The sequence below is a fragment of the Hordeum vulgare genome, chromosome 5H (assembly GCF_904849725.1).
Source record: "Hordeum vulgare subsp. vulgare chromosome 5H, MorexV3_pseudomolecules_assembly, whole genome shotgun sequence".
Lineage (NCBI taxonomy): Eukaryota > Viridiplantae > Streptophyta > Magnoliopsida > Poales > Poaceae > Hordeum > Hordeum vulgare.
In genome coordinates, this window is record NC_058522.1 from 256,780,519 (window position 1) to 256,806,223 (window position 25,705).

The 25,705-nt window shown below is 47.8% G+C and overlaps 1 protein-coding gene across 4 annotated transcripts in view; it reads left to right on the plus strand.

Moving 5' to 3' along the window:
• The first annotated feature begins 5,536 nt into the window (after positions 1–5,536).
• The window catches only part of LOC123397376 (E3 ubiquitin-protein ligase RGLG2-like), a 43,705-nt gene continuing 23,536 nt past the window's right edge, over positions 5,537–25,705 (plus strand). Inside the window, exons 1-11 of one of the 4 annotated variants that reach the window (XR_006609945.1) lie at positions 5,537–5,748; positions 5,915–6,418; positions 6,957–7,041; positions 7,118–7,258; positions 7,347–7,460; positions 7,545–7,642; positions 7,773–7,852; positions 17,627–17,732; positions 17,805–17,932; positions 18,033–18,237; positions 18,836–18,904. Coding sequence is in view for 3 of the 4 variants with exons in the window: in XM_045091941.1 (XP_044947876.1) it covers positions 5,734–5,748; positions 5,915–6,418; positions 6,957–7,041; positions 7,118–7,258; positions 7,347–7,460; positions 7,545–7,642; positions 7,773–7,852; positions 17,627–17,732; positions 17,805–17,932; positions 18,033–18,237 (1,476 nt within the window). In the remaining variant the exon portion in view is untranslated. The remainder of the gene's footprint in view (positions 5,749–5,914; positions 6,419–6,956; positions 7,042–7,117; positions 7,259–7,346; positions 7,461–7,544; positions 7,643–7,772; positions 7,853–17,626; positions 17,733–17,804; positions 17,933–18,032; positions 18,238–18,835; positions 18,905–25,705) is intronic. The other 3 variants (XM_045091941.1, XM_045091942.1, XM_045091943.1) reach the window with 3 other exon arrangements.

Here is a 25,705-nt window from a genome sequence, read left to right on the forward strand (position 1 = left end):
ACCTATCACCGGAGTTCGTGCTAGAGGCGCTCCGCGCGAAGACGGGTATCTCTCAGGAGTGGGTCTCGGTCATCCATTTCAGACCGGAGGACTTTCTGGTGGTGTTTGGGCGGGAGGAGCATCGCAATAGAGTTAGTGCCATCCCTGTGTCGAGCACAACGGCGTCCGACTGTTCTTCTGCCCCTGGAACTGGCAAGCCCAAGCAGTGCACTCCATGCTACGCTTCAAGGTGATGTTGGAGATTGATGGCATTCCACCCCATGCTTGGGACAGGGACGTGGTCGAGTGTCTGCTGGGATCCTCTTGTTTGGTGGATACGGTGGCGCCAGAGACTCACTCACGCGCTGATCTGTCTTCCTTCAAGGTATCGGCATGGACGGCGAACCCGGATTCCATCCGAGCCATCCGCTGGCTCGCGGTGCCGGACCCGGGGCTGATTTCGCCGCTGGTGGAGCCTACGTTGCTGCAGTACAGAATTTTGATCCATCTGGATGAGGTTCGGGATTTCTCCAACGCCGGCAAGTCTTGTTTTCTTGGGTCTTCCTCGAGCAATGGACAGAGTGGCATCCCAAACGCCGACGATGGTCCTAACGGTGGCGGCGGTGGCTCGGTCAGTAGACGATCTTGGCAGTTTGGGTTGCTAGATGGAAGGAGGTCGTCGGGCGGTGGCGGCCACCCGGATGTGCAGCGGGGTGGTTCGCCGGCGTCGCCGTTGTGGAAGCTTCCACCCATGGGTCCCCACGATGTCGTGCTGGGGCATGGGCCCGCTCTACCAGTGCGGGAGCACCTGTCGACCAGAGTTTCTGCTTTTGACCGTTTGACTGGTCCCGTTGCTGCTGCCCAGAAGATTTCAAATCATAGGCACGCGAATTTCCCTCATACTTGACCGCCAATCCGTCTGTTTCATGTGGCAGTTCCAGAGGCTGAGATAACCCCCACTGACCCCACCCCCGCGGTTAGTGGAAGAGTCGGCTGATGCCAGACAGGGCGGGACGGTGGCGGTTACCACCGAGACTGCGGTTCTGCCTTCGGAATCTGCACAAGTGGCGGGGAACGAGGCTGAGAGAAACCCCCACCAAGCCATCTGTTGTGCCGGTGGAAGAGCCCGTTGGCCCACGCCATCAGAAGGAGCAGGTGCTGCAGGACAGTCCAGTTCCTGTCCCCCGCCCGGGCCTCGAGGACGCGTCGGCTACCCTGGCGACCGTGTCGGATGTGGGGCAGGTTGGGGGACCCCCGGAGATGATTGGCCTCGGATCGGGAGCTGGTATTATTGATTCGGCAGTGCTTGGCGATCCTGCTGGGGCTGATGTCCCTCCGGTCGTGGTGGGCCCTGGGAGTGATAAAGCGGTGGACCATATTCCTGTGTGCCCCGCCGCCCGATCTCCCGTCACGGACTCTTTGGGGGATAGTTTAATGCGGCTGCATGGGAACGTCGAATCAGCTGATGGGACAGATACATGCATGGAAGGTGGTGCGGCCACGCTTTGCAGCGAGCTCGTTATCTAGAAGGAGGCGGGGGCCGGTGACTTCGATGTGCACTCCTTGGCGCAATCTGGTGAGACCTTGCCAGCCACGCAGATCGTGGTTGAGGGGGCTGATGCTGAGGGCATGATGGCTATGGACGCGGCGACGTTCCTTAAGCTCATGTTGTTCTGCGCCAACATCGTTAAAAGACTGGCCCCGCCTCTACTCCACGAAGTCCAAGCTTCCTCGCTTCGCGCCGAAGCTGAACCTTTCACGTCGTAGAGGACGACTCATTCCACCAAGCGCATTGGGACGGCGAGCTCTGGCCCGACTAAGCCGAAGCCTACGGAGAATGTACTGCTCAAAACGTTCGGTCTGGGGCCGGAGGACATGGTTCCAGATGATGCTACGGTGCAAGAGCTGCGGGCACTGTTTGACTCGCCCCTCAGAGAGCAGCATGTCCGGGTGATTGCGACCTTGTTTGGCAAGTCCCTTCCACCACAGCAAGAGATGATGGCAGGCAACTCAACGGCAATCTCCGTCGTCTAGGTGCCCCCCCCGGAGTTGGTGTTTTTTTTCTCTTCCTTATGGATTGCAACCACGAGGTTCTGTGCTGGGATGTGCGGGGGCTTAACAAACCCGCCAAGAGGAAGGCCATGAAAGGAGTGGTGACTTCGACAAGAGCGAATCTTGTCTGTTTGCAGGAGACTAAACTTGATGTACTTGATCATTTTGTGGTTATGGAATGTTTAGGGCCGTCGTTTGACGGTTTCGTGTACTTGTCGGCTGACGACACGAGATGAGGTATCCTCCTGGCCTAGGACTCGAGTATTCTTACGGTGGACTCGGTGCAGCCTGATACTAATTCTCTGACTGGATTAGTTCATAGCAAAAACAACCTTATGTGGTGGATCACGGTTGTTTACGCTCCTTAAGGTGATGAGCTCAAGTCCCAGTTCTTGCTCGAACTTGAGGCTAGGCGTGCGGTTTGCCCCGGGCCATGGATGGTCTTGGGATACTTCAACATGATTTTGAGGGCTAGTGAGAAGAACAATTCTAATATCAACAGAGGTATGATGGCGAAGTTTAGAGGCTTCGTGGACGACCATGAGTTGAAAGAGCTCTATATGCATGGACACTTGTTCACTTGGTCCGACACTCACCAGGATTGACCGTGTGTTGGTGTCGATTGATTGGGAGTTGGCCTACCCCGACCATCTTCTTCAGGCCATCACCTCGAGTGACTCTGACCATACGCCGCTTCACCTATCTACCAATATGCAATTCTCATCCAAAAGGAGATTTAGATTTGAGCATTTCTGGACAAAGTCAGAGGGTTTCGAAGATGCGGTTCGAGAGGCCTGGGTGTGTGATGGCGCCATTGTTGACCCTTTTAAGTGCCTCGACATGTTGTTCAGAAACACGACTGAGTACTTACAGACATGGGGTCAACGCCGTACAAGGAACATCAAGGTTCTGATGGCGGTGGCCAACTGGATCATATTCCGCTTTGATCAAGTCCAGGAGTTCAGGTTGCTCTCCACCTCTGAGCTGTGGCTTCGTAGATCGCTCAAGTTGTCCCTTCTTGGCCTTGCCTCATTGGAACGAACGATTGACCGACAACGCTAGAGGATGAAGTGGTTGCGAGATGGGGATGCCAACACCAAGCTCTTCCAAGCAGTGGCGAACAGAAGGCGCACCAAGAACTTCATCCCTAGCGTTGAGCACGGTTCTGAGATTATCACCGATCAGATTAGAGAGGAGGAGGTGTTTGCTGATATCTACGAGGGTCTCTTGGGCACTGAGCATGATCACGCACACATCTTAGACTTTGACTTCCTAGGACTGGAACCGTTAGACCTCTCAGATCTAGACAACATCTTCACGAAGGAGGAAGTGTGGAATGCAATCAAGGATATCCCTCCGGATCGTGCTCCCGGGCCGGATGGGTTCATTGGGGGTGTTCTACCACAAAGCTTGGAACGTGATCAAGCAAGACATTCTGGCGGCGATGCTCAAGCTGTACGCCGGGGACAGAAGATGCTTTGGTAATCTTAATAAGGCTCATATCGTCCTGATTCCAAAAAAGGCGGACGCCTCGCGAGTAGCCGATTACAGACCCATCAATCTGCCGCATAATTTCTCAAAACTCTTCGCCAAGGTGTTGGCGCTCCGTGCGCGGAAGAGAATGTAGGAGGTAGTGTGCATTAATCAGTCAGCTTTCATCAAAGGCCATTGCATCCACGACAACTAACTTCTCGTCAGGCAAGTTGCTAGGAAAATCAATGAAAGAAGGGAGTTGGGGCTGTTTCTGAAGTTGGACATATCTAGGGCCTTCGATTCGTTGTCGTGACCCTTCCCGTTCGAGGTAATGAGGGCCAAAGGGTTTGGCCAGAAGTGGATCTCGTGGGTGGCTGCTATCCTCTCGACTGCTAGCACCAAGGTGATCGTCAATGGAGTCCCTGGCTGCACCATCTATCATGTTAAGGGACTCAGACAAGGAGATCCGGTTTCCCCACTCCTCTTCATCATTGCGATGGATGCCCTCTCGGCCCTGTTCGCTAAGGCCTCTGAGCTGAGGTTGATTAGTGAGTTGAGGGGGGTCTCTACCTTCCAGAGACTCCTTGTACGCGGACGACGTGGCGATGTTCATTAAACCCTCGGTGCAAGATCTTTCCTTTGTCAGACAAGCTATGGATTTTTTTGGAGAGGCATCTGGATTGAAGATCAACTATCAGAAAACTGCGGCTGTCTTGATTCGTGGCACCGAGGAGGACAGGCAAAGGGTTGTGCAAATTCTGCAATGTGAGATGGGAAATTTCCCCTGTCGATATCTTGGGATTCAGTTGGCCATCAAGGCCTTGACTAGAGCGGATTGGCATGGATATCTCTCCTTCATGGCTCACATGCAAGTTGCGCACCTCTGCCAAGCTATGGCCTCCGTGCCTAGGAACGAGGCTGACCCGGATCAGTTCGTGTGGCCTGCGAACAAGTCGGGCCATTACACTGCCACATCAATGTACAAATGTCTTTGCCGGGGGTTGATTGAATCTCCTTTTGCCTCACGCATCTAAAGGAGTTGGGTTCCGCTACATTGTAAGATCTTTGCATGGCTTATGGTCCAATATCGCGTATGGACTAGTGATCGGAGGGCCAGACATGGCTTGCAGCAGGAGTCCTCCCCTTGCTTCTCATGCCTACAGGAGGAGGATAATGTGGATCACATCCTTGCACATTGTGTGTACGCAAGGGAGGTGTGGCACAAATGCTTTGAGACCTTCCAGCTCAACATTGACATTCCAACAACTAGCGACAGATTCAAAGACTGGTGGCTCTCCGGCAAGGAGAGATTCTCGTGCAGAATCAGGAGGGTTTTTTGACTCCTTCGTCTTGGGTCATTTGGAAGCAGCGGAACGCCCGAATCTTCAACAACACAATTCATCAAATGACACCGGAGCACCTCGTTTCTCAGGTTTTGCAAGACATTAGAGACTCGAAGGCGACTGGATGAGGAGCTAGAGGTTTAGATCCTTCCGTGAGAGAGTGACCTTTATTTTTCTGTTTTGTGGTTGTTTCATCTCAGATGTTCGCACCTCATGATGTATTCTTGTACATATTAACCGTGTGCCTTCTATAAAAATATGGTATGCCATTGACGTACTCTCGGAAAAAAGTAGATGCAACAACAACACCGACTTGAGGCCATCTCCACCGCGCGACCTTAAATTGTCCGTGTGTGTCCGTTTGAGGTAAAACGGACAAAATAGACGACCCTTCGCACGGGAGCATATCCACTTTTTGCCATGTCCGTGTCCGTTTCTATCCTATTTCCAGACCAAAGTTGGTCTGGGTTTGGGACGGGCGAGCGCGGGCGTGCGGCGTGGGCCCGGCTGAGCGCGAGCGCGGCGAGGGGGTGCGTGCGTGCGGCGTGGGCGCGACCAGGCTGGGCACGGCCTGCTACGTGTTCGAGAAAATGACGAGTTGAACGTCTGATAAAATGGGTTAGAAATGGATAGGAGCGCTAGGTGAAAGGATTTTGTCCGGTCATTGTCCAGCGTCCGTTATACGTTTTTCTATGCGAAACGGACAAAATCCGGACGAAACCCGACGTCAGTTTCGGGTGGTGCTGTGGAGTTGGCCTCACGAAAGTAACTTTCCTCCTCGGCATGAGCCGTTGAGCCATTGCCCTTCCAATTCGTCCGACTTCGCATCTCCCTTCTCCCGAGGAGTGGCAGAGCTCGCCTCCCTCCGGTCGTCGTCCTCATCAGCATGAGCGGTTTCCTCGTACGCACTAGATGCACCAGCTTCATTCACCTCTCCCAATCTTCAACAAAAAGTCCCTGTTAGATTTGTTTATTGTTCGTCCGAGCTATTTGAGCTTCGATTTTTTGGTTTTGTTTCGATTCATTGATCTTGACTGTTGCCGTTACGATTTGCTTGGAGTTTCTAGGCTGTGGCCGGCAAGATTGTCACGTTCCTGCTGTGGGTGCTCTTCCTGGTCCTGCAGACAGCCACCAAGGTTGTCGGGGGCCTACTGCAGGTCGCACCTCCAGCCGAGCCACAAGATGAGCCGCAACCAGAAGCAGCACCAGGACCCAGATCGCCGCCGGATGCGAGGAACCGCGCCGGCGGCGGCCCCGCGGACCCATACGAGCCGCGGTCACAGCTGTGGGACCTACCACCGCCCACCCACACCGCTCCGGTGACGGATGAGTATCACTCGTCTTCGATCTACCGGCGGAGGGTGAGCGCCCCTCAGGCCGTTGAGGATTTAGTGGTTTCCTCCAGCGGTTACTCTCGTTTTGCCGTGACAGCAGCGCCAGCCCCTCCGGCTCATGCTGTCTCAGCGCCACCTGTTTCGCGGACAATTAAGACACCGGCAGTTGCCAGTAAGCGGCCCAAGCTGGAGAGAAAGTACTCCAAGATTGTGGACCAGTACCGCTCCTTGGATGAGGTATGTATCAATGTCTGTATTGGATTTGGTGATGCTCAAATGTTCAACACTGCTTCCAAAATTGGGTTCGAAGCCATATCAGGGATGGAATTAACCATTGTAGATGGCTTGGACATTGGCGGTATCTGGGCTAATGTAGTGCTGTGGAGCTTGCATGGTGCTTGTGGTAGAAGGCGCAAAACTGATAGGGCAAACTTTCACCCAGATGATAACAAGGTGGGGAACAATTTGCACGAGCCGCACAACAAACTGAAGCATCTGCTCTTTTGAAATGGAAAATTGCAAACCGACCCCGCCGAATAAACACTGTCTGTAGACTAACGCCAAACAACCGAGTCCGGCACTTCAGAGGACTGAACATAAAATTAATGCACGTACAAAATCGTCTAACACTTCGAACATAATATCCTTTCTTGCATTTTTCCATGCCCACATGTAATCGTGCTCTGTTAGCCTCAAGGAGGATAGTCATGAAATACTGGAGTAATATACTTAACAAATTGTGACACTTGGCTCAATACTAGAGTTCTGTATGCAGGTTATTGAAGCATTAGCGCAAGCTGGCCTTGAGTCTTCCAATTTAATCATTGGAATTGATTTCACAAAAAGTAATGAATGGACAGGTAGTTGAATAAAATATATGCGTTGGACAAAACACACGTTCTTGATGCTTGACTATGTCTGCAATTCGGCATCCAGGAAAGAGTTCATTCAATGGTATGAGCCTGCATCATATTGGTGATGCCCCCAATCCTTATGAGCAGGCAATCTCCATCATTGGGCAAACACTGTCAGCTTTTGATGAGGATAACTTAATTCCGTGCTATGGTTTTGGAGATGGTAAAGCTCACACATTTCTTTTGTTAATTTACCAATATATAGTGGAATTGCACAAGACTAATAGTTCAGTTTTATTTGGAAAATGCAGCATCTACACATGACCAAGATGTATTTGCCTTCAATCCTGACGAAAGACCATGCTATGGGTTTCAAGAGGCTTTGGCTCGATATAGAGAAATTGTTCCTCATCTTCGTCTTTCCGGTAGGAAAGCTCAGTTTTTATTGTTGTTTCTTGAAGCGTACAATCATGGTCAATGTATGCATAAAATTTCTTATATGCTTGAAGGTCCTACATCATTTTCTCCAATAATTGAAATGGCCACAACCATTGTTGAGCAAAGCGGTGGCCAATACCATGTTTTAGTAATAATCGCTGATGGACAGGTAGGCCTTTTCTATCACCCTTCATATTTTTATTTGTTATTTAAATTATTATATTATTGGCTTCCTGTGCACGATGATGTTTTTCCTATGTCGGTATTATTTGGCCTGTATCTGAAATATCACTATACAGGTCACACGAAGTGTTAACACTGAATTTGGTCAATTAAGTACCCAAGAGCAGATGACTGTAGATGCTATTGTGCAAGCCAGGTAATGTGGGGTTATTTTAGGTGGATTATGTAAAATGGTGTACCATAGAAGTTTCTTAGTTGAAATAAATAACAGGATCAAGATGCTATTGTTGTATGTTTAATCTTTACATGATTCCTGTTAACACCAGATGTGTACAGTTAAAGGTGTGTTTCATTATTCTACTACCCCAATTTTCTATTGCTTACCTGATGGCATAATGCGTATATGTACTTACAAAGTTCTGTTTTGGTATGTCAATAATACACCTATTTGTTTGTATTTCTTGTTCATGCAATATTAAGTCCAGCTTGCAACAAATTATTCACATTTGATTAGTAACTATAGAGTAAGCGTAAGACACGTTGAAAAGCTCTTGCTACTTGTCTTGATATTCAAACAACTACAGTAATTGCTATCAGCGTTTAATTGTTATTATGTTACCAACAGCCTTGGAGAAACACAAAGTCCCAACAAAGTACATTACCCTCATCAAGGACATATACGATAATATTGTGACAAGTGTTCGGGGAAGTGATGGTGACACTAATGACTATCCAATTAAAATAGCACTGCACCACGGGTCACCTTTTAGGCCTTATCTTTTGCTTTGGTGATGGATGAGGTCACAAGGGGATATCCCATGGTGTATGCTCTTCGTGGATGATGTGGTGCTAGTCAACAATAGTCAGACAAGGGTTATTAGGAAGTTAGAGTTGTGGAGACAGACTTTAGAATCGAAAGGTTTGCTTATAGTAGAACTAAACTGAGTACGTGAGGTGCGGTTTCGGTACTACTAGGTGCGTGGAGGAGGAAGTTAGCCACTTAGCCTTAATAGGCAGGTCGTACCTCAGAATGACACCTTTCGATATTTGGGGTCAATGACGCAGAAGGATGGTGATATTGATGAAGATGTGAACCATCGAATAAAAGTTGGATGTGTGAAATGACGCCAAGCTTCTGGCGTTCGCGGTGATAAGAGAGTGCCACATACTAAAAGGCTGGTTCTATAGGACGGCGATTTGACCTACAATGTTGCATGGTGCTGAATGTTGGCTAACTAAAAGGCGACATGTCCCACAACTAGGTCTACAAGAGATGCGCATGTTGAGATGGATATGTGGCCACGCAAGAAAGCATCAGGTCTAAAATGATCATATATGTCATAGATCTGGCACCGATTGAGGGGAAGCTTGTCCAACATCACCTGAGATGGTTTGGGCATATACAATGTAGACCTCCAAAAGCGACAGTGCATAGCAGATGATTATGGCGTTCTGATAATGTCAGGAGAGGTTGGGGTAGACCACACTTACATACGAGGAGTCCGTAAAGAGAAATATGAAGGTCTAAAGAGAGATATGAAGGACTGGAATATCACCAAAAATCCATGCCTTCCATAGAGCCACGACCGCAATTCAAGCACTGACCATATCCTTGAAGACATATTGGCAAAGTCGTAGCACCACCCACTATTGCACCAACTTGAGAATAGAGGCCACCACATGTGTCGTCTGGCCAACAAAGGCCAATTCACGCCACATATCAAGATCAACACGGGTGATACGGGGCAATCCATTAGGGTGGCCCGATCTTCACTATTGGAGGTGGATTCACGGATGAACATGAAGAACAAAGGGGAAATTAGGGGAAACACACACAAGGCTAAGGTTCACTACATATACTCACTCATATCACAAGTTAATACAAGAAATGCCTTTTAGATCCAACAAACAAGCAAAGGAAAAAAGTCGCCAAAAGGATAGCTCATCCCCAAATCCAAGACTGATGGAGGCCTGGAGGTCTTGAGAGAGTTTTCCCCCAAATCCAAAGGAAGAGGAGGTCTTGAGTTCCCTTAGGAATTTTCTCGAATTGAGGTCTTGATCACTCTAATGGAGTCTTCTCCACAAATGGATGCTCCGATCTCCTTGGGGAAGGTAGATTTAGGAAAGCTCTCTCAAGTTCTAAGTGTATACCTTGCTAACCCTAGAAATTGAAAGAGGTTCTGACTTACGTAGGTCCTGGGAAGTGGAGAGGGGGTAAGTGAGGGTACATGGTCATTCCCGAACATATGCATGTAGGCAAGTCTGGAGCCCGTGGTTAAGTGGCCCTCCGAGGCGTCTAGATAGTGCGCCACCAAGGGTTCGCATGCCCCGTCTCTGGGGAGAGGCGTGACCACCTGATGCTCGAAGCTTCGGGTCCATGTGCCCAGGTCTCTTGGGTGTGCAGGATCACCTCCCTTGGCCCGGGACTTGGTGCTCCGTCTTCTTCCTCGTCTCCTCGTGCCTGGTCATGAACTTGGTATTCCTTCCTCATCCTTCCATGGTCGTTGCCAACACACCTAATTACACATAGGGTTCCACTTTGAGGTATCAACCAAGTCTCATTAAGTGTATACGGAGCTCAAAGAGGAGTGAGGTCGCCTCGGTTTGGGTGGCTCATGCATGTACTCGTGTGGTCCACCTGGACCTGTCGGTGAGTGCATGATGATGTCAATGAGCTGGCCCGTGGTTGGAGCAACACAAGGTTGTGGAGGAACAACTCCTTTCCGCTACAAAGTGTACATCACTAGTGTTAAAGGAATTATACTTCAACGTGCTACGCTGGATATTGCTCTAGAGGTGAATATTGGCTAGTGTGGCGGAAGGAGTTCAGTTCAGAACTCCTAGAACACAAGATCTACTCCAAGATCTTAGATAAGAACACTAAGTATTATTATAGGTAGTGGGTAAATAGGCTAAGTTACAAACTAGAGGTGAGAACCTCTATTTATAGGCTTTACGAAGCCGTCACATCTCATCTTCTACTTATAGCTAAAAGACCCTAGAAAGCATGTTAGATAAAACGAGATAAACGAGACACGAGACACACAGATTTTTACGTGGAAACCCTTGCGGGAGAAAATCTCGGATGCACGAAGGCGCAATCACTATGAGGATGGAGTATTACAAGCACGAAACAACAGGCCTACATGGAGTATATATGAGGGGCAATACATGAGAGTCCTTGGAGGAGAAGTAAACGAGTTGTACTCGTACGCGTCGGTACCAACGCAAAGGCCCACACTGTTTATACTACGTGTAGTCCAATACGGTAGAATTCAGATCACAATTTAACAATCTCCACCTTGAGTCAAATTCCCTCCAGTAGTCGAAGAAAGTAAATAACTCCATCCAAATCAGCATAATCACCTTGTGCGCCAAAGTCCATAGGACTAGTGAGACATACCAACTAAGCCTGAGCAAAGCTCAAACTTATTGGTAGGAACTGGCTTTGTCATCATATCAGCAGGATTATCATGTGTACTTATCTTGCATACCTTCAAATCACCTTCAACAACATCTCGAATATAGTGATATCTAACATCAATGTGCTTTGTCCTCTCATGATACATTGGATTCTTTATAAGATATATAGCACTTTGACTGTCAGAAAATATGGTAGGCCAAGATGAATCTCCACAAAGCTCAGCATACAAACCTCTCAACCAGATAGCTTTCAGAAATGGCCATATACTCGGCATCAGTAGTGGAACAAGCCACAATAGACTGCAAAGTTGCTCTCCAACTCACAACACAACCACCAATGGTGAAAACATAACCCGTGAGCGATCTTCTCTTATCCAAATCACCAGCAAAATCAGAATCAACAAAACCAACAAGTCCATCTCCAGTTTTCTCAAACTGTAAATAAGCATTAGAAGTACCTCGCAGGTATCTGAAAATCCATTGAACGGCTTTCGAATGCTCTTTTCTAGGATTAGCCATGTATCTACTAGCAACACTCGGTGCATAAGATAAATCGGGACGAGAACAAACCATGGCATACATAAGTGATAAGTGAACCAACTGCACTTGAATAGGGAACTCTGGACATGTACTCAATATCGGAATCTGACTTAGGACATAAGGCTGAGGATAATTTGAAGTGTGCAGCTACCGGAGTACTTACTGGCTTGGAATTATGCATATTAAAACGACGAAGAACTTTATCAATATATCCCTTCTGATTTAGATATAATTTTCCAGATGGTCTATCTCTGGATATTTCCATGCCAAGTATTTTCTTTGCTGCACCCAAATCCTTCATCTCAAATTCATTACTCAATTACTTCTTCAGTTCATCAATCTCTAACGTGCTCTTTACAACAATTAACATATCATCAACATAAAGGAGCAAATAAATAGGTGAACCATTGACAGTTTTCAAATAAACACAACTATCATAATTAGACCGTTTGAAACCTTGAGAGAGCATAAAGGCGTCAAATCTCTTGTACCACTGTCGAGGGGATTGCTTCAATCCTTAAAGAGATTTCTTTAACTTCCAGACAAGCTTTTCTTTTCCAGGAATAACAAAACCTTCAGGTTGTTCCATATAAATATCCTCTTCTAATTCTTCATGTAAGAATGCAGTTTTAACATCCAATTGTTCAAGCTCAAAATCATTCATGGCAACAATACTAAGTAAAGTGCGAATAGAGCTATGCTTCACAACAGGAGAAAAAACTTTGTTATAGTCAATACCTGAAATTTGGCTATAACCTTCAGCAACTAACCTTGCTTTATATCTTGTCTCACCATTAGGAGAAACACCTTCCTTTATTTTGAAAACCCACTTGCAACGAATAGGTTTCTTATCTCTAGGTAATCTTACTAAATCCCAAGTGCCATTCTTTTCAAGTGATTCCATCTCATCATGCATAGCAGTCATCCACTTATTACTATCATCAGAAATAATAGCCTCGGAATATGAAGAAGGCTCAACATTACCTTCAATTTCCTTTGCAACAAATAAAGCAAAAGAAACAATATTGCACTCCTCAATTAACCTTTCAGGTGCATTAATACCCTGCCTAACTCTGTCACGTGCGAGATTCTAACCGGGTGGAACAATAGGCTGATTTGGAGTGACATGTTCATCATTAAAGACGGGATCGTCATGTGCGTCAACATTTTCCTTATCAGAAGTATCATCAGAAATAACATGCTCCACCTGAACAGTAGGCTGATGTTCACTCTCAACAGGAACATTAGTAGATGGAACATCATGTAGCATAGCAGATTCATTAAAGATAACATTTCTGCTAATAACAACCTTCTGTGTTTCAGGATTCCACAATTTAAAACCTTTAGCACCAGATTTATAAACAAGAAAGATGTACTTAACAACCCTAGGCTCCAACTTTGCATTATCAAGATGAGCATAAGCAGTGCAACCAAAAACTCTCAATTATGAATAATCAGCAGGTGAACCATACCATACCTTAATTATAGTTTTCTTATTAAGCGCAATAGATGGTGAACAATTAATGAGATAACAAGCAGTGTAAGCAGCTTCAGCCCAAAAACGCCTATGCAAACCGGCATTAGACAACATGCAACGGGCTCTGGAAATAATGGTCTTGTTCATACGCTCAGCAACACCGTTTTGTTGAGGAGTATAAGGAATGGTGTAGTGTCTGACAATGCCTTCAGACTTGCAATAATTCTCAAATTGCTTAGAACAGAATTCCATACCATTATCAGTGCGAAGTATTTTTACCTTCTTTTCAGTTTGCCTCTTAATCATAATCTTCCACTCCTTAGCTGAGAATGCTTGCCATTTATGCTTCAAGAAATAAGGCCAAACCTTTCTCGAATAATCATCAATAATAGTCAACATGTAACTAGCACCACCTAGTGACTTTTTGCGAGATGATCCCCATAAATCAGAATGCACATAATCAAGAATACCTTCAGTTGTATGAGTCGAAGTGTTGAACTTCACCCTCTTGTGCTTGTCGCTCACAAAATTTCAATTTACCAGTTTCATATCCTTTAAGAAGACCTCTCTTATTTAACTCTACCAAACCAAGTTCACTCATATGTCCAAGACGCATATGCCAAAGGTTAGAAGCATCAGAACCAAAATTCTTTGAAATAACTGGAGTAGCGTTACCTGAAACGGTAGAACCTCGAAGGTAATAAAGACCATACTTAAGTCACCTTTCATCACAATGAGAGAACCTTTGGTGACATTCAAAACACTATCTCCACCTGAATACTTGTAACCCTTTGCATCAAGGGCACTCACAGAGATAAGATTTCTCTTCATCTTCGGAATATATTGAACATCTGTCAAAGTTCTGATTGTGCCATCAAACATCTTGATTCGAATGGAATCTATGCCTTCAATCTTACATGGTGAATTATCAAAACCCAAAACGGAACCAGCAGCAGTAGTAGAATCAAAAGTAGTAAACCAATCTTTATGCGGGCACATATGAAAAGTACACGCAGTGTCAAGTACCCACTCATCATTGGTCTCAGCACATCCAGCAATAACAACAAGAGCATCATCGGAACTATCATCACGAGCAACACTAGCAGAATTTTCACCTTGTCTGTTACCTTTCGGTTTGTATGTGCCATTCCTCTTTTCCTTGTTCTGCAACTTGAAACATTTTGAGATGTCATGCCCGTCTCTCTTGCAATATCTGCAAGACTGCTTCTTGTCTCTGGATTGCGACCGGCCCCTTTGGCCGTTCTTACTTTTGCCACGGTTTCCATTATGTGAGTTCTTCTCCTTTGTCCTGCCACGGACATATAATCCCTCGACTTGGGATGAACTTGAACCATCATGAGGCACCATTAATTTCATCTTCTCCTTAGAGTTCAAAGCTTCATAAACTTCATTAAGCGTGAGAGTATCACGACTGTATAATATGGTGTCTCGAAAATTAGTATAAGAACTTGGCAGTGAACAAAGTAACATTAAAACAGTATCTTCCTCATCATACTTAACCTCCATTGCACCTGATCGGATACGATCTCTTTAAATTCTGAAATATGATTCAAAATATTACCTCCCTCAGGTAACCTGTGCATGAATAATTTTTGCTTCAGATGCATCTTGCTAGTGAGATCTTTTGTCATGCAAATCCCTTCCAACTTCAACCATAGAGCGGCGGTAGTTTTCTCGCTCTAAACTTCCTGCAAAATATCATTATGCAAATGAAGTTGAATTTGTGACAAAGCCTTACGGTCCCTTCTTTTCTCCTCAGCAGTCCAATCCTCAATTCTATTCTTCCCAAAACTATCCAACGCATCATCGTAGTCGGCCTGCGCCAACAACGTCCGCATCTTGACTTGCCATAGGGTAAACCTTGTGTCACGATCCAACATCGGAAGATCGTACTTCATGGAAGCCATGAGTAGATGAATCTGTGTACACAAAGTAGTACAAGCCGGTAGAAAATTCTTGACAAAATTAATTAATGCGAGCAACGAAACTGAAGAAAAATAGCACCCGGTAGCTCTCGGGTAGATGTAGCAGCCCGGATGTAGCAATTGAAAAACAAACGGACTGTAGCTTCACGTGACAAGCTATCTAGTACCAGGTCTTGATACTACTACTCTGTATTAGTATGTTCAGGTGCTGATGGATGGATGGATCGGTGAAAAAAATTGCAAAGCAGCAGCACAGCGGACATTTTCTCTGGATGTACGATGCAGCGGGACGTGCGCGGCAACAACTTGGCGGATCGGACAAGTCGATGCAGCGGGACGAACTCGGCAATAACGGCTCAATGGATGCTTCACGTAGCCTCGGGACTTAATCTCGTACGCAGCCACAGCCAGGCAAATCAACTTCGTGTCGGTCTCGGTGTCTTGCTCGATCTGGCGGCGTCGGATTGCCAGATTACGTCGGCGGCGCCCTAGCTCTCTCGTCTCATATGAATCTCGTATCTGCAACTTGGTTCTAGATACCACTTGTTAGATAAAACGAGATAAACAATACATGAGACACACGGATTTTTACGTGGAAACCCTTGCGAGAGAAAACCACGGACGCACGAAGGCGCAATCACTATGAGGATGGAGTATTACAAGCACGAGACGACATACCGTCTTTAGGTGCGACCACATGGAGTATATATAAGGGGCAATACATGAGAGTCCTTGGAGGACAAGTAAACGAGTTGTACTCGTACGCGTCGATACCAACGCAAAGGCCCACACCGTTTGTACTACGTCTAGTCCAATACGGTAGAATTTGGATCACAATTTAACAAAGCAGTCCTTACGGTTCAACCTCTAACCTCTACTTGCAGCTGGAAACCTCTAGTAACATTATTTGTAGGTTAAAGAAACAAATGCAACTACATATGGTTTGAGGGCCAACTTATCTAGAATGTAGTAGAAGTATCTATTAGAAGTCGGACGGATTTGACTTCTGGCTTTTTTATTACTTCTCTCTATTATTCTTCATCAGTGGCCCCAATGGCTTGTAGGATGCGAAATCTGCATTATGATGCCAACGCACTCATCAACACCATGGCCTCATGAAGTCGTGATCCACATTGACAACAAGGCAAGGGAGAATGCCAACCTCGTGAAGCCGGCCCTGCCAGGCATGGACCAAGGTGCATCGGTGAACACACGCTGGACGCGACCAATCACCGTGTAGGCCACCAACCGACGGTTGCCTCTGGGCGCCGGGTTAATCGTATGTACCTACCCAAGCCAACCACCACGCCAAGAACACCTCCAACGTTGCCCAACACTTCCCACCCACATGGAAGGGTGGATGCCATGCTGTTAGGATTGAGGTCTTAAGAATAAGGGGGGGGGGTTGTTGTTGGTGAATAGTCCTATGAAGATTACTACACCCAACAGTTGGCAATTTTAAGCAACACACTAGATTGGTTGGTCCTTAGGAACACTTTAATAAGCAAGGTACAAAGAGATGGTAGTGGAATAAAGTAACTTGCACGAAAATAAGAGCTGAGCTTAGAAGATGCAAACACAAGGGGCTCAATGATGTTTTTCCTGTGGTTCGATAGTTGGCGCTATCCTAGTCCACATTTTTTTTGCGTGGATATCCTACTCCACGTTGATGGAGACTTTGAACCAAATGGTTCTTAGATTGCAAGGAGCTCAATGAACCTATTCCACCATGGTTTGCACCAAGAAGCATCACTAAGGGGTAGATCTTCACGAAATAAACACGATCTCCTTGCCCTCACAAACTCTTGAGTCCTTCACAAAGTAGTGGGTGAAGGCTCTCAAGTGACTCCTACTCGTCTACAAGCGCATACCCTCCCAGTGTAACAAGCAAACTCAGTTGGTAGATTTCCTCGAAAGATCTTCAATCAAAGCTCTTCTCAAGAGCCCATATGATCTCTCTCTGACACAAGGTGTACAAGTGGTGTAAGGAGAGGAACACTAGGTGTAGGTGTTCATGAAGAAGGAAAGGATTCTTGACCTTCAAAACTTCCAAGAATCAAAGAAGTGTTCATGTAATCACCCATCACTCACCTTCACTCACTCACCCACCCACTCACCCACCCACCCACCCACCCACCCAGATAGGCTCGGTAGAACCGGTTAGCAAAAACGATGGTACCGGGGGTGTGGAAAATCTTAGAAGTAGAGCGGCTAAAGTGGATTATTTTGAGAACTTTGGCTTGGGATCTTTTGCGGGGTTCAAACCAAAGTACCTTTGCTTCTGCCCCTCTTTATAGTACGACTGTTCCCAGGCAACTTACGAGGTGCGATAGGGTTCCCTCTGGGTTCTGGTAGTCATGAAGCGAGTGTTCAACAAACTGGTGCAGTTGATACATGAAGCCTCTGGGTTCTGGTAGTCATGAAGCGAGTGTTCAACAAACTGGTGCAGTTGATACATGAAGCTAAGCTAAGAGTTCACACCTTGCTTTTGCATGACTATTGCCAAAAAATATAACATCATAAATTCATCATATGCATTGACATAACACTGACTTCTCCTTGGTCATGTGTACCCATTTTGCAGTGAATTTCCTTTGTCTATAATTCTGGTCGGAGTTGGAGATGGTCCTTGGGATATGATGAACGAATTTGATGACAACATTCCTGCTAGATCTTTTGACAATTTCCAGGTAAATACCAAAACTATATAAACACTGATATCTACTTCACAAGCAAAATAACGGTGATATCCGCTATTCTAGTTTGTCAACTTCACTGGAATCATGTCAAAAAAGATCAGTCAAAGCAACAAGGAGACAGAGTTTGCCCTTTCAGCACTCATGGAAATACCTTTGCAGTACAAAGCAACATTACAGCTTGGAATACTGGGGTAAGGAGAAGCAAGAGCAAGCATGGTTACACATATTTCTTATTTGCCATTTCTAGTTGGCTTGATTGTCTCATTTGTTATTCGTATTTTTACTAACTAGGTGTCGACTTGCAAAGTCTCCTGAGCGAGTTCCACTTCCTCCTCCTTTTGCAAGTTATAATAGCACCTCAAGAGCAGCACCATATCGGGCAAATAACTTTCGAAGTGTGCCTTCTAATCTTAGGGAGGAGGCAACTTTAGATTCAACAATCACACTGTCAGTTACACCCCCACCAGCTGCAGATGCTGGAGCATCAGAACTCCAAGTAAGAAATACTATCCTGCTATATCGTAGGATCTTTATAAATTGATTTAGACTAGAAAAAAACGGAAATCTTATGGGCACCCACACACATTGTAGTAAAATATTGTATGTAGCAATTTTTTGAACGATGTTACAGAATAGTGATTTGGATAGTAAAAAGTTGTTCCAAAATTGCTACCTTTTGTGCACAATTTTACTATATTACGGATAGTTTTTCTAGCGGTGTAGAATAACGATTTTACACTCTGACCTTAGCATAGCACTATTGTGTGTGTGCGCGCGCGCATGCCGAGCAATTAGCCAACTACCAAAATAAGGGGATCCAAAATTCGTAGGAGACATGATGTTTGCTTTTTCATATGATTTATTTGGCATTGTCAAATAAAATACTACTCTTCGTCCGAAATTACTTGTCGCATAAATGGATAAAAATGGATGTATCTAGAACCAAAATACGTCTAGTTACATCCATTTCTCCAACAAGTATTTCCGGACGGAGGGAGTACCGTATTTTTCATGGTGAACGGTAGTGGTATACTGATATCAATATATGAATATGAAAAGGAAGTATATATGCTGAAAGTAGTTTCCTTCTTTAGGATGATTAAACAATTAATGATACTGCTAGCGACTATCCAAACAAGTATATACTTGTTGGCAATTGAAAGGTACTATTACTATCTCTGTGACTAAATATAAGACACTCCCTCCGTCCGCAAAAGACTGCACTTCTGTGTTTTCTAAGATTTGCAAAGAACTACTTCCCCTAGCTATGCTGCTCCACTAGCTAGGAGAACACTTCGATTCATACCATCACATTTATTTTGTGGGCCAAAGCAATTAGTAAAGCAAGTAAAATGCAAGATGATTGGGGGTTCGCTTGCAGCCTGAATTGAATTAATGGACTGAGTTGTTGCCTCGCGTTACCTCGAGGCGTAGACCAAGGGGACAAATGTAAAATTATCCCTAAAAACGTAGACGTACAGTCTTTTAGGGAAAAAAGTTGGAGCCTAACGTGTAGTCTCTCGCGAACGGAGGAGTATTTAGTTACAGAGGTTTGACTGCAAAAATGACTTATATTTAGTTACAGAGGTAGGTAGTATATACTACTTGGCAATATACTGCTTAATTACGATCCGAAAGAGCATATATTGTTTGCCAATAAAATAGGTATGTACTACCGCCTCTTAAAATAGGTATGGACGGAGCAAGCAGCTCGGGCGCTGCCCGATCTAGGATCCGTGCCCGCGCTTGGGTAACCGTTCCGGTCAGCGAAGGCGTGGGGAAGGTCGGAGTGGAGGGAGTGAGTGGTTGGAGGATTTGCTGTTGATGCCCCTGTCACCCAGGGAGGGGGCAACGCGGGAGCTGGCGGTTTTGTTCTCAAACCCCCACATTATATAGGAGACCTATGATACAAGTGTTGATGTAGGGTAGAGACCCTATGTGGCCTAATCTTCACAAATTGGAGATGGATTTGAGGAAGAACACGAAGAACAAAGAACACGAGGGGAAATACGAGAACCAATACACATAGATGCAAATAAAAATCACATAGATAGATCCATGATTCAAATCATCCAAGTAGTGTGTCACACCTGGCAGGTGTGACCTGGCATGCCAGCAGGCAACCGAGGAGAAAGCGTGTGCGTGGGTGTGGGGTTATAAAGCAGCCGCCTGTGGCAGCGAGAGAGATGTGTTGTATGTCAACTTTTCTGAACCTACCTAAGATTCCTCTGCAATCCACCTCCTTTTCCTCCAAGGCTCGTCCCTCTCCTCTCTGCCTCTCAACCCCGACCCGATCCCCTTCCCCCTTCCTCCGATGCGTTACAGTTGGTATTCAGAGCCAAAATCTTGTCGATTTTTTTCCCGTTCTGGTAACATCCACCGCGCCGGTGCGAGCCACTCCCGTCGGCTCGGTCGAAATCCGTCGCGGGGTTACTCCCAGGCAATGGTAACGGCGCCCCAGAAACCTTCGGCGGCAACGCGACAAATCCTGGCGGCCATGCATGAGGGAAACAACAACATCACCAAGCTGCTGGAGTCGCTCATCACCGAGGTCGACGAGCAGAAAGTGCTCCGCGACAAGCAGATCGAGATCCAAGCCGCCTTCAACATGCAGTTCTCCCAAGAACTACGCGGCTTTGCCAAGCAGATCGATCTGACGCGGGCAGACGTCGATGTGACGCACAAGACGGTGGAGCGATCCTCGTCTACCGCCGGATCGGTCACCAAGTCCACCAAGCCCCGGAGCCACAACCACCACCACAACCACCGCCGCCCCTGTCTCCGCGCAACCCTTCGGATCTGGCTCGTCCGGTAGGACCGCAGGTTTGTTTGGGGACAACCGTCCGCCCCTGATTCCGATCCCGCCCGCGGTCGCTGCATCGCTGATGGGGTTGGCCTCTTCCCTGACCGCGTTCTACACCAACGGGGAGCACCACAAGCCACCCAAGCATGATTTTCCAAGGTTCGAGGGCACCGCTGCCTGGCCTATTTCGAGCTCTACAGGGTGGCACCACACAACTGGGTGGCCACCCGGCTCTGTACATCGATGGCCAAGCCACGCACTGGCTACATGCATTTCGTCAAACACATCGCGACATCACTTGGGAGGCGATCACGGCCTCCCTACTGGAAGAATTAGGCGTCGACGAGTACGAGCTGGTTATGCACAAGTTGTTTGCAGCTTCGCCACTCCGGCAACGTCTCCGACTACCGCGTCGCGTTCGACGAGCAGATGTACCATCTTCTGCCCTCGACCCCACCATCAACGCCAAGTTCTTCGTCACGCAGTTTCTCTTGGGGCTCAAGGACGAACTCCGTGCCGCGGTACGTCTCCAAGCACCATCCAGCATCACGCGCGCCTCCGTGTTGGCCCGCATCCAGCAGGAGGAGCTGGGCACGACGCGGGCGAAACCTCGCATGCCCCCACCAGGAAGACCTCCAACGGCGGCCCCGACGCAACTTCCACGAGCCGCCGCGCCTATTCGCACACAAGGGGACGAGTATGCGCGCGAGCGACAACTGCGTGACTTCAGGCGCGCCAACAACTTGTGTTTCAAGTGCGGCTATTGTTACTTGCGGGAACACAAGTGTGCCCAACCCGCCTAGTTGCTCACCATCCGCGTGGGCAAGCATGGCGAGTTCCTCTCCGACGACGCCATACATGCGTTGGAGCTGCTAGATGATCTAGGCCCGGGCGCTCCTCCACCGCCACCTCCAGCGGATGCGCCGGAGTGCTGTCTCCTCTCCTCGCAGGCGCTTGACGGCACCGACTCGGCCACCACCATCTGCCTTCGTGCACTGGTGGGCAATCAAGTGATGCCGCTCCTGCTCGACTCTGGCATCACTCACAACTTCGTCAACAAATCATTCGTCGAGCGGACCGGCACCAAGACCGACGACATCGCGCCGGTGGATGTGCGGGTGGCGAATGGAGATCGGCTCACTTGCAATCGCATCGTGCCTGAGCTCAAATGGTGGATGCAGGGGCACACCTTCTCCACACCGATGCGAGAGCTGGAGATAGGCGCGTACGACGACATCCTGGGGAAGGACTGGCGAGCCCAGCACAGGCCCATGACTTGCCACTGGTAAGACACATGGGTCAAGTTCCAGCACGCCGACGAGGTGATCACCCTCCATGGCGTGCAAACGGCAGCAACCCCGACGCTCAAGCCCATGACACCGGAGGAGCTCTGTAAGATGATCGCGGCCAACGACGTTTGGGCCATGGCCATGGTGGACATCGGTGGCCGGCCCCCTCCTCTCGCACGTAAGGGCGTTAGCAATACTCCACTCGCCGACCCGCTCGACAAATTCGCCGACCCGCTCGACGAATTCGCCGACATCGTGACAATGCCGTGCGGTCTTCCTCCCCATTGCCGGTATGACCACGCGGTCACTCTGGTGAAGGGTGCGGTTCCCGCCAACACACGGCCGTATCATTACTCGCCAGGGCCGGCCCTGTGTTTCGGGAGGCCCTAGGCGAACTTGACGACATGGGCCCTATGTCCTAAGACCACACATCTCTAGTTTAAAATTTGACTACAATAATTTGACTAGCTCCATCGACAATAGTAATAACCAAATTCACACTTACTCCATCGAAACAATAATACTAAGAAAATAGCAAAATAAAACTAACATGACATGATTACCTCAAATAAGAATCAAATTTTGACTGACTTCATCAACTACAATACAACTTCAGTGCGTCAGAAAAACTTTCTTCTAGCATTTCTTGATGCAAAGTGTCCAAAATGTCCTTCTGAATGCAGCACATAGCCAAGGCCTTCAATCTATCTTGCAACATAGTTGACCTCAAATAATTTTTCAGCACCGACAGTTGCTTCTTCTTGGCAACATGGCAGGTGGATGTCCTAAGATTATGAAAAAAGAGATAGAAAGAATTATAAACTTATACATCGGATGATTGGAACCTAGGCATACATGAATAAATAGTTAAATTCGACATACTAAATAAAGAAAAAAATATACTACTGAAATTGTCAAATTGGGGTTTGGGGAGATGGATCAGGAACATGGATGGATCATGGATACGTACTGCACTACTGCTGCTGATTACTGCTGGTGGATGGATGGATAATGCATGGATACGTACAAGTGTTGCTTATTACTGCCGATGGATGGATGTATCATGGATCTTGCTGTTAGAGTTATAATATAAGTCATGTACCCTTTTGTATTTATCCCAATATATAAGGGGTTTCCTGCATATAGTCCACCACATGTACATGTATATATACTGGCCTATGGCCTCATGGGAATACAAGTTGCTTTCCTAACATGGTATTAGAGCATAGGTTTTCTTAGCACGCGCAACTCGTGCTCCTCCCGATCTAATTCCTTGCACAGCCGTCGTCGCTCTCGTGGCTGGCTCTTCTCCGAATCCCGCTCCAACTGCGCCTCGTCGTGGTGACAGGACCTCCTCTTCTACCGCTGGAAGGAGCCCTGACCCAGCCTCGATCTCGTTTTCTACCGCTGGAAGGAGCTCTGACCCAGCCTCGATCTCGTGTTCTACCGCTGGAAGGAGCTCTGACCCAGCCTCGATCTCGTCCAGAACGCGGCGGTTTCAGGTCCTCAGCCTCGATCTCGGGCAGATCTCGCGGTTCCAGGCCTCGATCTTGTCCAGAACGCGGTGGTTCCAGGTTTTCAGCCTCGATCTCGGGCGGATTTCGCGGTTCCCCACGGGATCAGCCGCCCCGACTGCTGCCTGCGTTGATCTCGCCCCGCTCAAACTACCGCCTGGCGGATCTTGTGGTTCCCCACGGGACCAGCCGCCCCGACTGCCTCTCTCCCGCCTCGATCTCGGGCGGATCTCGCGGTTCCCCATGGGATCAGCCGCCCCGACTGCTGCCTGGGTCGATCTCGCCCCGCTCAAACTACCGCCTGGCGGATCTCGCGGTTCCTACTGCTGATTTCCTTTCCTAAAAATAAATAAATAAATAAAAATGTCTACTGCATCTGGCTATGTTGCTGTCCCTCGCTGTTCGGTGATCTTCGATGGTACTAACTACACCGAGTTCACTGGCTTCATGCGCATTCACATGCGTGGCATCCGTCTCTGGGAAGTTCTCTCTGGCGAGGTCTGTTGTCCGCCACGTCCGGTTCCTCCCTTGGCTCCTACTCCGCCGACCCCACCGCTCTTCCTCCGGATGCTCCTCATGCCACAAAGGATGCGGCTAAGCTTGATGATGAGGCCGCTGTGAGTGCTTATGATGAGAAGGTCTTGGCTTATGAGGAGGCTCTTCAGGTGTATCACGGTGCTCTGTCCGCTTACACCCAGTGGCTTGATGATGATGCTCGTGCTGCAGCTGTTCTCACTGCTAGTGTTCTGCCTCAGTTTGCCTCTGAGTTTCTGGGCCTTCCTACTGTCTTTGAGATGTGGACTCGCCTTCGTCAGCGCTATGCGCCCTCTGGTGATGCCTTATACCTCTCCGTGGTTCGTCAGGAGCATGCTCTTCAGCAGGGTGACTCTACTGTTGATGACTTCTATGCACAGAGTTCTGCTATCCGGCACCAGCTCGATTCTCTCCGCACTGCTGGTTGTCGTACTTGCCCCTGTTGCCAGGCTGTCCAGACCAACTTGGAGTTCCATCGCGTCTACGAGTTCCTGTCTCGGCTTCGTAAGGAGTTTGAGCCCCGACGTGCTTAGTTGTTTGCTCGTGGCCGTATTTCTCTCATGGAGGCGCTTTCGGAGATTCGGGCTGAGGAGACTCGCTTACGTGGTGCTGGTTTGCTGGAGGTTCCCTCGGTGCTCGCTGCTCGGACTCTTTCTACGCCACCTGCTGCATCGACACCTTCTCGCTCGAGTGCTCCGCCGCTCTTGCCCACTCCTTCTGGCTGCTCAGGTCGCCCCCGTTCACATTGTGGCTACTGCAACAATGATGGTCATATTGAGTCCCACTGCTACACGAAGAAGAAACACTTGCGCAAGGCGCGATCATCCTCTACAGCGACTTCATCATCTACCTCGACAGCTTCAGCCATCGCTTTGATTGAGCAGGATATCCTGAGACTTAAGCGTCTGCTCGCTGCTTCCGGTTCTTCCTCGACGGGTACTGCTGGTTCTGTGACTGAGGCTTCCCGCACTGAGCAACCACCTTCTACACAGTCAGGTACATCCCCATGGGTTCTGGACTCTGGAGCTTCCTTTCATATGACTTCTAATTCTTCCACTCTGTCCTCTCTTCGATCGCTTAATTCTCCTGTTCATGTCCTCACCGCTGATGGTACTCCCCTTCCTGTCGTTAGTAGAGTCACTCTTACCACTTCCTCTTATTCTGTTCCTGACGTTGCTCATGTTCCTCGACTTACCATGAATCTGTTTTCCGCTGGTCAACTTGCTGATTCTGGTTGTTGTGTCATCCTTGACCTTGACTCTTGTTTTGTCCAGGACCGTCGCACGCACACTCTGGTTGGGGCTGGTCCTCGCCGCCGTGATTCTGAGGGTATTTGGGAGTTGGACTGGCTTCATGTTCCTTCCGCTGCCCACTCTATCGCCAGTTCTTCCGCTTTGGTCGCCTCGGCTACTGGTTCCTTCCAGCAGTGGCATCATCGACTTGGTCATCTGTGTGGTTCTCGTTTGTCGTCGTTAGTTCGTCGATGTCTTCTGGGGTCTGTCTCAGGAGATGCCTCTTTAGAGTGTCAGGGTTGTCGTTGTTAGGAAGTATTAGTATTAGTCTAGGAGTCCTTATTAGTCTATGTTTACTTTCCTTGCACCTCAAGTCTCGTGTAATATATATATGCCCCTTGGGCCTTCAATAAACATAAATTGCTTTCCTAACATGGTATTAGAGCTTAGGTTATTTTTTTTCTCGCACGTCGCAACTCGTGCTCGTACAGATCGATTTCGTATCGTTCTTGTATTTTTCTTCGATCCTCTCTTCTCGCGGACGTGTTCTCCTCGCGTCTTGCTGCTGCTAGCTTGTCTCCTAGCTTATCTT